The sequence below is a fragment of the Sus scrofa genome, chromosome 3 (assembly GCF_000003025.6).
Source record: "Sus scrofa isolate TJ Tabasco breed Duroc chromosome 3, Sscrofa11.1, whole genome shotgun sequence".
In the NCBI taxonomy this organism is placed as follows: Eukaryota; Metazoa; Chordata; class Mammalia; order Artiodactyla; family Suidae; genus Sus; species Sus scrofa.
In genome coordinates this window covers 114,924,079-114,939,006 of record NC_010445.4, presented here as the reverse complement: position 1 = coordinate 114,939,006, position 14,928 = coordinate 114,924,079, and the positions used below count along the sequence as shown (strand labels likewise).

The 14,928-nt window shown below is 53.5% G+C and overlaps 1 protein-coding gene across 2 annotated transcripts in view; it reads left to right on the top strand.

Annotated features, from left to right (window-relative positions):
• KLHL29 (kelch like family member 29) overlaps nt 1,361-14,928 on the top strand; it is a 65,988-nt gene continuing 52,420 nt past the window's right edge. Inside the window, exons 1-2 of one of the 2 annotated variants that reach the window (XM_021087787.1) lie at nt 1,361-2,101; nt 4,892-5,404. In XM_021087787.1, coding sequence (XP_020943446.1) covers nt 2,080-2,101; nt 4,892-5,404 — 535 coding nt within the window. In that variant the 5' untranslated portion in view covers nt 1,361-2,079. The remainder of the gene's footprint in view (nt 2,102-4,891; nt 5,405-14,928) is intronic. The other variant, XM_021087786.1, reaches the window with a different exon arrangement.

Sequence of the window (14,928 nt, the reverse complement as noted above, 5' to 3'; positions counted from 1 at the left end):
GCTGGGGGGGGGAAGGTGTGCTGCCGACAGGGCACCCTGGAAAGCTGTCTATTCAGACCACGCTGTAGTAGCTGCGCTCTTGGGTCTTAAGTTCCTCAAGACTGTGTGATTGCGGCTAAATCCCCAGCCAGCCCCCTCGCCCCCCCCCCGCCCCAAGCTCCCATCTGTCCCACAGACAGAAATGGGGCAGAGGCCTCTGATAAGGAAGCGTGTCCACCGAATTGTTCTTTCCTCAGGAGGGTCACTTTTTTCCTTTGTTTCCTGTGCTGCTCACAGAAGCGAAGCATCTGAAATGCAGGCCAGAGATAAAGTACAGCCTAATGCAATTAGCTCAGCTCAGCCTACGGGTCCTAATGGGATGCGCTCCTGCTCCTCCCAGCAGGCCCTGATGCAGGCGCTGTTTGTCATCTGCATTATGCATCAAAGCCCAAATAAGCCCAGCCACCCTCCCGCCGCAGTCGGCCTAGTGAGGAGAGTCCTGCTGCTCAGAGATGCCCAGGAGGGGGCGCTGCACCCCACCAGCGTCACCGAGTCCGCTTCCAGCTGGCGTCAAGAGCGCTGGGGCCTCCGCTGAAAGAGGCCTGCAGATGCCCCTTGAGGCGCCTTTGGCCTTCAGTGACTGTCCCCAGTGGGCAACTGTCTTTCCCCCACCCCTTCCCACCTCACCCTGCACCCCAAACCTGGTTGGTCTGTGGCTGCACTGCTGGGAGCTGTGGTCGCTCTTCCTGAAACCACCTCTGTTAAGACACTCACCCCCTCACATCCGAGTTCTCTGTGTTGGGGAGATTTTTTTTTTTTTTTTTTTGCTTATTATAAATATTGTAATATCATAAATAATGGTAATGCCCATAGTAGAAAATTTGGCAAACACAGAGAAGTGTAGACAAGACAATAGAAGTTTCCCTTAATCCCTTACCCAAGAATAGCATTCCTGGAGTTCCCTGGTAGTCTAGTGGTTAAAGATCCAGCATTATCACTGCTGTGGCTCAGGTCACTGCTGTTGCGTGGGTTCAGTCCCTGGCTCAGGAACTTCTGCATGCTGCAGGCACAGCCAAATAATAATAACAATAACGTTCCTGCTAATATTTGGGAGTTTTCTCTCTGCACATATTATTTTACATGATGAGGCTCTATTTGTGTCAATTTCTCATTTAACACTATAGTGTAAGCGTTTTGCCATCTCATTGAAAATGCTTAGTAAACATCATTTGTAATGATTATATAATATTCCATCGTAAGGTGGTAGATCAGGAGACCAAAGCCATCCTGCTGTCCTAATGTTTGTTTTCGCCCTGAGATTTATTTTCTCATTAATCTAAATATCTAAATATCTAAATTAGCCAGTGAGATCCTGGAACAGGGAGCCCGCCTGCTTCCTGCCGGGAGGAGCTAGGCCTCCCAGTGAAGATGCTCCCTGCTTCCCAGCCCTGGAGTTGGGACCTAAGCTGACTTCCCAGGGGCCCTGGTCCCACCTTCCCACATCCTCTGTGGCGTGGGATGTCTGGGTGTCCGAGGCTGGTGTGGGGGCAGGATGGGGCCTGGTGGTGGCACTTTGGAGAGCCGTCTTCTCATGTGTCACATGGTGGCCCTGGGCCTGGGCTGAGTATGCATGCGGTGCTCAACACATACCCATGGATGTTGTTGCAGTTTATTAAGGACCCAAGGACTGGGGCGATGCATTTCACCCAGCACAGAGTGCTCTTTCCTTTCCGATAGCTCAGGTGGCATGGGTGGCCAAGGAGGCACCGGTTGGGTAATGTGTTCCTAGAGGTGGGAGCTTCACAGCGGCCATGGCTGCAGCCATGAGAATGCCCTGAAATTTCCCTGTGGGGCTGGGTGGGGGCCAGTCTCTGCCTCTGGTCCCGAGGCTCAGGCAGCAGGAGTACTTACTGCTGGGGGTGGGTGCCAGGTCAGGACCCTTGCCAGCAGTGCTCAGCCTCCTGCTCTGCTTCTCCCCAGGCCCCCGGCATCTCCAAAGCAGACAATCAGTCCCAGGGACTCACGACCAGCATCCGGTGGGGACAGACGCCCATCAATCAGTCCACACCTTGGGACACCGACGAGCCACCCTCCAAGCAGATGAGGGAGAGCGACAATCCAGGTGTGTGCTTCTGGGTGAAAAGAGACACCTACACTCGGGGCCAGGGGTCGGGGAGCTGAGGCGTCTGCAGCCCGCAGCAGCCCGGACCTGAGGCTGCACCAGGGGCAGGGGCGGAGGGCTGGTGGTGGGACCCTGTGCGATTGCCTGGGCAGTAGCTGTGTCACTACTCCTTTCTCTGTTACTCAAGAAAGTAAGGAGGGCAAGGGAGTGAGAGTGACATTATAGGAGTGACTTTAAATCTGCTTTGAATTATTTCTAATAGTCATTCCCAAACCTCAGTACTCTGATTCATAAATTTCCAAAGTCACACCATCTAGTGAGGTTTTGCCTGGCTGACAGTTTTATGAGAACTGGGGAGACTCCACCCCCCCACACCCCAGGGACTTAGGGGTTCATCACCTCCTGTAGCACCTCAGGCCTTCTTCTGGCAGCTCTGACCATAAAAAAACCCTTCCCTGTTACCCGCAATTGGTCCCAGATCTCCCCTTGGGATACACAGAACACGCAGGCTTGGCCATCCACAGCACAGCCCTACAGGTATCTGAAGATCCCCGCCCAGCCCCTCTCCAGGTCTTCTGCAGGCTGACCACCCCTAGTCCTTCAGCCACCCCTCGAGCCCATGGCTTCCAGCCCCTTTACCTGCCTAGGGGTTCCTCTCTCTGCATCCTCGATGCCCAGGACCCAACACAAAGAACCCGCAAGGGCTCTGCAGCCCCTCTCCCTTGACCCTTGCAGCCTTACTGCACTTCTGCTTTGCCGGCAGCCACACCATATGCTATCTCAACAGTGAGACCCCCCAGGACTGTCACGGCAGCCCCTCTGACCCCTGTCCATCCCCACGCAATCTGGCCTAAGCAGCTGGATGTGGGGACACAAGGGCAAGACCTTGCTGATATCTTCCTTATGACTCTCTCAGCAGCTCTTAGGTTCTGTCTTCATTGCTAACCTGTACCTAACCCTCCAATATTCTGTCACCTGCAGACTCAGTCATATGTCTTCCATATTTTCATCTAAATCACTGATAAAAAAAAATGGTGAGCACCTCACCAGAGGCCTCCCCTTAAGTCTCCAGCATCCTCTGGGCCATTCCCTGGCTCCTGAATCAATCGCCTGTGGCCCCACCTCTCTGTCTGTTCACCAGAGTTAGCCAAGAGCTGGCCAGTTGTGCTCTGAAGTTCCGGTGCCTTCTTCCAGGCTCCCTGGCTAATCCTGAAGAGAACCGAGCTTCAGGTGACATGCCTTGTCCTAAGACACCAGGCTGGCTCACAGTGATACTATTCTTCGGGCTTGGAGACAAGCCCCCTTAGCAGCCCGTTCTAGAATTTTGCTGGCACTGCCTCACTGACATTTGTCAGCGTCTAGTGTTCTCCAGCCTCACTCATTATCAAAATCAGCACCATCGCTGCACACTTACTCTGTGCCTTGCTCTGTGTGCCCTCGTGCAGCTCCGTGAAGTGGTAAGAGTGTCCCGTGGCAGAGGAGGAAACCGGGGAAGGCTTATGCCTAAGGTCCCTGAGCCAGGGAGGGCAGAACCAGGACTGAAGTGCTGGCTGTCTGAAGCCAAGTCTGGCTCTCCACCACCATGCCAGGCAGCTCCCACTTGGAAGACTCCCCCAGAGACAGTAGCCCCTGGTGGCAAGATAGTCACTCCGCCATCATGGCGCCTGCCCTGCCTCAAATTGTGTTTCTGTGAGAGCTGCGAGCCCCACCTTCTAGCCTCTGGAGCTGGCAGTGCTGAGTAGCCCCCTGGTTCCCAGTCTTCTTCCTCCGTCTACGCTGCTGCTCCAGAGGCATCAGAACAAACAAGCATTTAGGTGACAGAGACAAGACCCGGACTTAGTCAGAGGTGACTCACACCAGCCTTCCCTGTCACAGCATCGTCCAGCTTCACTCACAAGCCCTCGCAGGTCCCCTCAGTGGCAGCTGAGCTCAGGGGCTCTGGGCCCTGCTCTGCCTCACCTGGGCACAGCTGGCTTTGCATCTCGAATTGGATCTCAGGAAGTGTGTCTGACCCCCTTATTCAACCCCATTTCGTTAAGGGCCAAAATGGACTTCCCTTGTTCCCCCAGGGCTGGCCACACAGAGGTTGCTTGAGGACAAAGCCACCCACACCAGCAAGGCCGTGGAGAGCAGCCTTCCCTTACCCCACCTCTGGCTCTCCCTTCCTGCACCGCAGGACCTTTGCACGGCTCCAGGCTCTGGTATTCTCCCCTTGCCCAGCAAACAGCTCCTGTCTTCACAGTCCAGATTTCTCCTCCCCTTTCTCAGACAGTGCTTCTCCAGAAAGGAAGGAAAAACACCGACACGTGTGAAACATTTAACACATGCCAGACACTCTGCTAATTCGGGGAGTCTTTTCAAATACATTTTCCTCATTCAGTTCTTCCCAGCAGACCTATGAGGTAGGCGTTGCTCTTCCATTTGACGAATGTGAGGAAAAGGCTCAGAGAAGATAAGCGACTTGCCCAGGGCTCTTAGGCAGTAAGTGGCGGAGCCAAGATTTGAATCCAGATCTCTTTGAAAGTCTCCACTTTCTTCCCTCTACTCTGTCGCCCCTCAACCTCTCCCGGGCAGACTGCGCTTCCTCCCCGGAGCTCCAGAGTCGTGTCGCTAAGACTTGGAATGTGCTCCTTTGGGTGCCCCTGTTGTCACAGATTCTTACTTAATCTGCAGGCTCCTGGACGCAGGGATCTTGACCCCCGTGACCCTGGCCCTCAGCGCAGGGCCGGGGGCACTCGGGGTTGCGGAGTGAACGTCCCGGCAGATAACATCTCTCCATCTCCCTTGCAGGCACAGGGCCATGGGGGACCACCGTGGCCGCCGGGAGCCAGCCTGCCCTGATCGCACACTCCTATGGAGTGGCCCAGCCGCCCACCTTCAGCCCGGCTGTCAACGTCCAGGCCCCGGTCATTGGGGTGACCCCCTCACTGCCTCCCCACGTGGGGCCCCAGCTCCCGCTGATGCCAGGCCACTACTCGCTCCCACAGCCGCCCTCTCAGCCACTGAGCAGCGTGGTGGTCAACATGCCTGCCCAGGCCCTGTATGCCAGCCCGCAGCCCCTGGCTGTCTCCACACTGCCCGGTGTAGGGCAGGTGGCCCGCCCCGGACCCACCGCCGTGGGCAACGGCCACATGGCAGGGCCCCTGCTGCCTCCACCACCGCCGGCCCAGCCGTCTGCCACCCTCCCCAGCGGTGCCCCGGCCACCAACGGGCCCCCCACGTCAGACTCGGCCCACGGGCTACAGATGCTACGGACCATTGGCGTGGGGAAGTATGAGTTCACCGACCCCGGGCACCCCAAGGGTAAGTCCTGCCGCCCACACGCCCCCGTGTGCCTACATCCGTGCCGCCCGCCGTGCTCAATATCACAGTGCCAACTGCTTTCATCCAAGACAGCCTGGCCTCAGACGGAGGAGCCAGAGGGGAAGGGGAAGGGCAGGGCCAGGAAGGCGGGGAAATGCGAGTGGGAGAGAAGAGGCGGGGAGGGGAGAGCCTGCAGGGTCCTGGGGCCTTCCGCCTTCAGCCCAAGCCCCGGGCCAGCCTCACCTCTGAGTCCAGGCCAAGTGCAGAATGAGCAGGAATCCTCTGCTCCTCTTAGGCCTCCTTAGAACAGTCCTTGGGGGGCCTTCTCCATGTTCCACTCACAGGACAGCCTGAGCATGAACTGTCAGTGTCCCACCCCCACCCCACCCCCGAGAAAAGCACCCACCACCACGCCATTGGATGGGAAAGCTCCTGGGGCACGAGGTGAGGCCCGAAGACATTCCTGGATTGTTGTGAGCCAGTTTGAGTATTGTGTTCCAAGGAGCCCTGGGTGGCTCTGAGAGGCAGCAAGAAAGAGCACCTCCAGCCTTGGCCTTCATCTAACCGTCTCCCCACAGCCCAGGGGGTTTTCATCTAGGAGAGCTCCAAGGCAGATCCTCGAGAACAGAGCCTGGGGTGCGGGGGGGGGGGCGGGGGGGATACCAGGATGTGGTTTTAGGCTGAGCCCCAACTGGAAGGTTAGGGCCAAGGGTGTCCGCAGACCAGCCTCACCCCTGACGGCTGTAGCCAGAATGCAGAGGGGTGGGCAGGAGCAGCGGGGGCCACAGGCCAAGGCTGGTGGGGCTTATCTGCGCCAGACTTGCCTACCCCCAGAGCTCCAGCCCTCCAGGCGTCTGTTCCTGCTAAGTGGAGGAGGATAGGCAGCCAAGTCTGGACCCAGGGCCAAAGATATATAATGGGCCATCTGCCCTGCTGGGTGTCCAGGCCTCCTTTGAAAGAACAGTAGAGGTCTAGGAAGTGTGAACGCAGGTGTGACTTCTCAGCCTCCCTACTTGTGGGTGGGGGTTGCGGGGAGGGGGCCTACAGACTCTTCGCAGAGCTAGAACTCCCATCAGCCATTCTGGTTGGTCCAGCCTGCTCCCATGAATCTCTATCTTTATCGCTTCGAGCAATTTCCAGGCCTTGCCAAGCGTCCCAACAACAAAGCCGTGTCTAGATCTCCGCTGGGTTTAATTCCCAATCTGATTGCGCCCCAACTGCCTTTGTTTTGGAAATCAGCACTAGTTTTAAATGACAAAATTATAGAAAATTACATCTAAATTCTGGTAAACTCTTGCTTTGTTTAAGATCTTTTTTTAAAAAATTGACTAAATTGATTTTTTTTTGTTGTTTGAATTGTTTTGGTTAGGCTCCCTCTCCCTTTAAAAAGAAAAACTTCCTTGCCGTTTACATGCTGTCAACTCTGACACACTGGGCACTGGGTGTCCCGGCTGCTCCCACGGCTATGCCAAAGCCCTGGGTGGGGGCTTCCCTCTCCCCACCGTGGGGTGCGTCCCCGCCCCCCATCCCAGTGAGCCTCCTAGGACTGACGAAAGGTCTTGCCGACTTGCCAATCTCAGGCGTGCCCTTAGGAAAAGGAGTTGTTCTGTGCAAAAAGCTACCCGGCCTAGATAGGACCGGTTCCTGGTTTAGGGCTCCGTACGGAGCTGGGATCCACCTCCCGGAAGCTGCCGGGTGCAGGTGCATCTGATCACCATTAGGCATCTGAGCCCAAAACATCAGGAAGATATAAGCGGTAGAGACAGGTCCCACGGGCCCTCGCAGAGCCACCCCTGTAACATCTGTGTGGGGCTCGATGCATGAGCCGTCCTCTCTCGTGACCTGAGCCCACAGACAGGAGGGGAGAAAAGAGGGGACCCCTGGTGCAGTTTGCTCTTCCAGCCCCTTCAGGGTTCACTGAGGGATAGGTGAGGGCCAGGGAGGGCCTACAAAGTGATCAGGGCCCTGCCTTGTGGTAAACCAGCGAGACCCCCCCAGCTCCAGCCCGTGCCCCCTCCATCACGCTGATTTCCATACGTTTCCAGGGAGCGGACTGTTTCCCCAGAAATAACATTTAATTCGCTTCTCTATTGATGGCCCTCATCAGCTGATTCACCCCCTCTACTGGCGGTGAAGAAAGACCATGAAGCAGGTACCCACCAATGCCTCCACGCTCGAGCCCGAGGGGGTTTGGGTGGGTTTTTTTTTCCTTTAGGTAATTTCTCCTTTCATTTCTAATCTTAAAAGCCTTTATTGCTAAAGCTATAATTTGTCTGTCAGATCTAGTGTCAAACAACCGCCTATTTTTTTAAAATAAGAAACCTGAATTCTGAAACGAAATCTTTGCAACTTGCTGTGTGAGGATCATATTCCCAAGACCACGTGGGCTTGGATTTGGGTCACTTTTAATTTTGCCCCGAGGGATTTTTACATCTCCGAAGCCCAATGGATTTCACACTCCTAACTGACAGGCAGCTGGCTCTGAGCGGGAACCGGGTGGCCCTGCGTGGTGGCATCAACACGAGTCAGAACTCTCCTTGGAAAAAAAAAAAAGAACTTTCCTTTTCTCCTGTTCTCTGTTTGAAAGCTTGCCCAGCATTATAATAAGATCCACCGCAGAACTCCTTGAGATCTAGCTCATTAAAGTCCCGCGATTTTTCCTACTATTGTTTGACGTGACAACCTGGCCTCTTGCGGGGCTGAGTAATTACGGAGAGATCCCCCTCCATGAAGAGCAGGTCTTTGCCAGCCAGAAGGATGGGCCACTGGTATTTTTAGACTTCATTAGTGCCCTGATTTTCAATTCACATTTTGTTTCTTGTAATTATCTTCCCATAGACGGAGCTGAAATTTCAGTTGGGGTGCTGTTAGTTTGCCTTCCCAAAAAGGGCAGTGGGGCTTTCATTTAAAACATAACCAATTGAAAAATAAAGGCAGTGTGGAAGTGCTTTTGATTTGCGAGAGGTCGAGCGATGGTCTCTCCTCTCTGACTAGAGAGACCAGCTTGCATGCAGCTCACTGTAATGAGTGTTATTTCAACGCACTGAACACATATAGATTCTTTTTTAAGAAACTCGCAAGGTAATCCCTCCTTTCTCGAAGAACAATTTGGAGGTGGGAGCAATTTGTCGGATTTTTTTTTTTTTTTTTAGATTATATAGTGAAAGCTAATTAAAGTAGATTGCATGTATGCAAAGTGCTAAGGGAGGAAAAAAGATTATTTCACTCGAATCCTGTTATAAAATACCCGAGCCGCCGGTCTTGTTGGATTGGAACGCCTGAACTAGTCCATGGATAGAGGTGGTGGCCAGTGTCAGATCCTATGAGCCCTGGAGGTCCAGCGTCACTGCACCAGTGCCACGTGAGCCCAGCTGTGTGTGTCACAGCAGAGGTGCAGGCTATTGATGTCATTCTGGCCCCTACCTTCTTCTCCAAAGGATTTTTGGTGGCTAAGAGCGTGGCTAGAGACACTTTAAAGCCCCAAACACTGGGCCTCGTGATGAGGTTCAGAAAGGTGATTGTATTTGCACGTGCATGTCCAGAGAGAGAAAAGCCAGGCTGCACCTGCTCGCTCTTGCTTCTGGATCAGAAAGCAAAGTCCAGGTTGACCGGAGGTAGAGAATTTGACAGGCTTGTCTTTTTCGACTTTAGATTTCACAGGCCTATGCTGAGGGGCCACAAGAATTCTCAGGGCCAAGGAGTCCCACAGTGGGGTGTGTACAGCCGCTTTCTGTGGGGCTTGCATCTCCTCCGGTTCCAATCTTGACCCTGGTCCTCCACCCTGTGGAGTTCTGTCTGCCCTCATGGAGCCCTCAGCTTGAACAGCAGCTCTCCTGGCCTCCCCGGGTGGCAAAGATCTGCTGAAGATACTTTGATGCAGAGTGAACAGCTGTGTTATTGGGGCAAGTCCTCCAACCTTTCTGAGCCTTTGTTTCCTCATCTTGAAAATGGAATGGGAGTTCCCCTTGTGGCTCACCAGGTTAAGAACCCAACCAGTATCCATGAGGATGTGGGTTCAATCCCTGGCCTTGCTCAGTGGGTTAAGGATCCAGCATTGCCATGAGCTACAGCTTAGGTCACAGAGGCAGCTTGGATCCAGCATTGCCATGACTGTGCTGTGGCATAGGCTGCCAGTTGCAGCTCTGATTCAACCCCTAGCCTGAGAACCTCCGTAGGCCACAGGAGTGACCCTAAAAGAAAATAATAAAAGATGAAAATGGAATGACAGTACCACAGTCACTGGGTAGAGAGGAGGACAGAATGGATCCTGGGTATGACCACACTGTGCCCACATATCACCAAAAACAGGTCCTGCTAAACTGTGTCTGGGGAGTTCTGTAGAGAGAAGCTGGTGAAGGGGCACAGAGCAGGGGCAACGCACAGGAGTTGGAAGAAGCCCATGCTTGTTCACAGGGCAGCAGCCCCTGGTCAAGCTGCTTAACGGGAATGCCATGGCCCCATCCCTGAAAGGGAACAGGTTGAGTCACCTTCCTGGCAGAGGGAATCAGGACTGCTCCCCCCAGCCCTGGCGCCCAGCACAGATCTCACCGCTCCCTGCACTAGCCTCTGACATGCCAGGGCACTGCTTCCTCAGTAAACATCCTGGAAGAAGTTGGGGGCACATGATAAAGCTGTTGGCCCACACATGGTTGGCCCAGAGGCACGAAATGTCCAAACTGAAATCCTCTTCCCACAGACCTGCTCTTCCTATGTCTCTGCCTCAGAAAGGACACCATGCAGTTCAGGGTCAAAGCCCGTGGTTGTCCTTGACCTGCCCTTCTGCCCTTACGCACTGAGTCTGGAAACTCCTTTGACTCTGCCTCTCTGGATTGGTCCTCACCTCTCCATCCCCAACCCTCTTTCAGACCATCATCACTCCTGACCTGCATCAGTGGCCTCCAGGCCCACAGTGCATCCCCTCCCATCCAGGGTCTGTGCTGCAGCCAGAGTGGTCTTTTCAAAACACAGGTCTGGTCCTGTCACTCCCCAGTGAATGCCTCCAACCGCGCGAAAGACAGAGCCCAACCCTTGACCTGATACTTTAGGATCTGGCTCCTGCCTGCCTCCGCCCTTCATCTCTCGCCTCTCCGCCCTGTAGCCACCCCACTGCCTGGGTGATCCCTTGTCCAGCTGTGCTCTGGCCCTTGGCTGATTGCCTGTGATACCGTTTTCCTGTTCTGGGGTCATTCTCCCAACTAGACTGCAAGCCCCTGGGTTGAGGGCAGGCAGGGACTCCATCCCATGCCATTCCCCATACCCACGCCCGTGCTTGGAGCTGATGTGCTCAAGAAGAGTTCGGTGAATGCAGGCACAAAGCGCTGGCCTGGGAATTATCCGGCGGGGTTCTGTGACTTTGCCCCAGCCACCTCCTCACTTTGCATGGTGAAAGTAGGTTGGTACTTTAGAGCCCAGCATATAGGAGAGTTGGTGTGAGACTTGATTCTGCAGTGTCACGGTCACCCCTCCCCACACCTGTCCCAAGCTCCCGAAACAGAAGTCCATCTATTCCAAAGTTTCCCCTGGGCCCAAGCACCTCCATCAAAATATGTGCCTCAGAACCTCCATCAAAATATGTGCCCCAGAATCCCTGTGGGATCTGAAATTCTGCCTCAGTTTCCTCTTCTGTAAAAGGAAGATAATACTAGAATCTGCTTCTTAACAGTTGTGAGGATTAAGCAAGCCATTTTACATAAAGCTCTTAGAATAGTGCCTAGAATGCTGTAATTACTATAACAGTCTTTGCTGTGATTCTTTTCACTCCTGGTACCAGGACCATCTTCCAGTGCCCATGGCCTTTTAGGGGCTCAGGTCATGTGAGAAAGCCAAAGACCACTTTGCCTTCCAGAGTCTCATGTGTTACATCATGATGTTCAAACTGCCTGGTTCCCAGAGGTCCACTTTGTACAGAAGAAAATTGCCTTCTCTCATTGTACCTTTTTTGCAGTCCACCATTGCCCTGACAACAAGAAGGAAGCACCCCGTGGCTGGGAACTTCTCTCTATTTCCACGAGCTCTTTGTCTTAAGGGGACTCCTCCTAGCTATCCACAGAGGCTCTCAGCATCCTCTGACATTCAGCTTGAATTAGGGGTGCCAAGGACACTGCAGGGGTCCTCCTCCATGGCCATATCAATAGAAGGGACAAATAGAATTATGTCACTCCTGCAGACCCACCAACCAAGGCTGCAGGTGAAGACGGGGACAGGAGCATGTGGCTGGCAGCATGGAAGGTGGCCAGGAGCCAGGTTCTGCACCAGACTGCTTGGGTAGAATTCAAACTCCACTACCCGCTCACCCAATGAACTTTGCTAGAAAACTGGTATCTCTAAGCCACTAAGTTATCTGTAGCATGGAAATAATGATAGTGCCATCCTCTTAGACATACTAAGGCCATAAGAACATATGGAGAGTCTTAACTCAGTGCCTGGCACATAGTGTACACACGGTGATGTTAGCAGTTGTTATCACTACCACTGCTGTAAATTCTAAAGAATCCTGGGGGGAAAGATACCTCTGGAGCACCTTTGGGTCAGGATCTCCATTATTTTTATCCAGAATCTGCCAGATCTGCCTGACGTAGCACTCAACATCGCTCTGGATCTAATGCCCCCATCCCACCGTTAACCTGGACGTCTCCCTCTCCGGCCCCCACACACATACACGTGCCCCCAGAAAAGACGTGTCTCAGAGCCCGCGGAAGGTGAAAGTCTGTCTCCACGAGGTCTTTCCTCCTCGCCCAGATGGTACCTGCCCCAGCCTGCCTCAGAAGGCCCTCCTTCCCTTCACAGGGCTCTGTCCTCGAGGGGTTTGTTAAGCATTAATTGGAGGTTTGTCCAGGGCTTAACGGTTTTGTTAACAGATCATTTGACAATGAATGAACCAGGCAAGCGGAAAGATGCAGCAAAGCGGTCAGACCACCCAGAGACGGGGTCATGCACGGAGCAGGAGGTGGCCTCTGCACCCCAGCCTGTGTACGCCCTCTCGGGGTCCCACTGCTCACAGGCTTTCCGCCCCAGAGCTCTGCTGAGCATCGTCCAGACCAGAAGTCCCGCTCTGGCCCACACTGACAAGCAGGGCCGGGGGAGTCCAGGTGCCAACAGGAGTGAGAGGGCTCTTTAGACACGAGCAAAGGGAGGGAACATTTCCATTCCAGGGCTTTCAGGAAATGGGGCTGACCCCCAGTAGGCAGTCAGCTGCCCTGGTCCCAAGCCCTGTCATCTCTCAGGAGCAATGGCCAAGCGGACACCAGCAGGGATGAAGGACCTTTTGGTTCTAAACCACTAACACTCAGAAGCCACTGACAGGCATGAGCCATGGTACCTCTCTCCCTGCTGCACCCCTAGGCATGTATTGAGCGACTAATGTGTGCTGAATTAGGCACCTACTGTGTGCAGAGTCCACACTTGACTTCTCCTGGGAAAAGATATGCGGCAGTGTGCCACCTGCATGCCCTGTACACATCTCAGCTCCTAGTGGACATGGGGCCCTGTGGTGACACTCACAGTGTGCCAGGTGCTGGGAGAGGCAGAGGTAGGTCTCCCTGGAGGAGCCTGTTCTCCACTTGGGGGGAGCGGGGGATGAGGAATAGGAGCTAAGGAGCAAAAAAGGAGAGGTCCTTGCAGACTGAGCCTTTAAAGGCAGACAGACTCATGCAGAGGAGGCAGGCGGAAGACAGGTCGTTCAGCAAATGCTGAATCTTAGGGAGAATGCTTGAGATAAGAGCTAGCGACCTGGAATTGTGACTTCTCAATAGACTCGCTGCCATGGAGTTACACGCACGCTTTTACGCAAATGGTTCACAAGGCTCGTCAGGTTCAGCTAGTGATTCATGCTGAAGGGCCCCTGAAGTCCGTTCTCTGACCCTCAGGCTGCCCGGCTGTTCCCTTTACCTCCCCCGACGCGGTAAGGATCCGTGATCTTGGGCAAGAGTCCGTTCTCTCAGTCCCCACGGCCATTCTGCTCTTACAAGGTCTTCAGGGGCTTTCATCTGGGAAAGAAGCACTTAGGAGCCATTCACCCCGACTGGGAAATCGGCTCATACCCAGGGTAAACCTCTCCCTCCCATGGAAACAAGACACTAAAGCCGAGTTCCCTGTTGCCTGACCACTCTTCACACAGCCAGCAGGTGCCCTCTTGGCCAGGAAAGGCATGTCCTGGCAGGCTGACCCGGAGGGCTTTTCTGGTGTTGAGGTTGGGGGAGGAGTTTGAGAGGAGGAGAGCCGGGCAGGTGTGGCATGCCTGCCACCTGTCCCAGGGCTATGGGGAGGTGACAGTACTCGAAACCATGACACTGTGGCACAAACCAGAAACGACTCGGATGCAATTGCATTCCATTCAGGAGCACACTTACTATTCTGGAAATGCAGGAGGTAAAAATAATACAAGCATAGTAGGTCAGGAACACAAAACATTGTGTAAATTGCTAGAAGACAACAATGGCCAAAAGGTTGCCATCTATTGAAGTTGTTGTCATCGCCTATTTTCTTAGCGTAACTCTCTTTAAAAATATATATATCTTAGAGGAAAGCCCACTTGTTTTCAGTGCAGCACCAAGAAAACGTTCTTCCTGAATTTCTAGCTCTCCCTGCAGCCTTTTGGACGATGAAGCACAGTGCCACGAACTGTCTGGTTTTGCCCACTGGCCTCTCACTGCCTTTTCCTCCCATCTTCTGAGTGACCTCTCACTGTGGTCATGGCTCAGTGTCTCAGACTCAGGTCTGCACACATCCCAGGCAGATAAACATTAGTTTCTTACCACCTTCTGCAGGGCCCATGTCACTGGCCGCGTATTAGTCAGCTCAGGCTGCCATAACGAATACTGCAGACTAGACGACTTAAACAGAAATGTTATTTTCTCACCGTTCTGGAAGCTGGAAGTCCAAGATCAGGTGCCAGCAGAGATGGTTTCTGCTGCAAGGAGTGAGGCCTGTCTCCTTGGCTTGCGGACGGCCATCACCTCACTGTGTCCTCATGTGACCTTTCCTCTGAGCACAAACCCCTGGAATTTCTTCTTATTCGGTCAGACTGGATTAGAGCCCCATCCTTCTGCCCTCATTGACTTTACCTCCTTAAACGCGCTATCTCTAGATACATTCCTTAGAGTTTCAACATAATAATTGGGGGTGGGGGAGATGGGGGCACAGTCTAGTTGGCAAATTCAGTTACAGTGAAACTATGGGTATGTTCAATGTTTTATAGTTATTTGAACCTTTTCATAAATTTACTGTTAATCATTTTTACCAGTTTAATTTCAAGCTGCGCACTCTGCTCCCTGTTAACTGAGCCCTGACTCTATTTCCATTATTAGAATCATCTATATTTGGAGTCACTTTTTATTTCCCTAGAACCTTCATGCTGGGAGGGAGCTCAGAAGCCATGTAGGGGAAGCAAGAATCTGCCTCCACCCCAGGGACCACCCACTGCTAGATGGTTTATCCTGTTAATGGTCCGAAGCTGTCTTCCTGCAATGTCCATGGTCCTGCCCTCTGGGGCCATCAAAGCAAAGCTGGCCCCTGTGCTACATGAT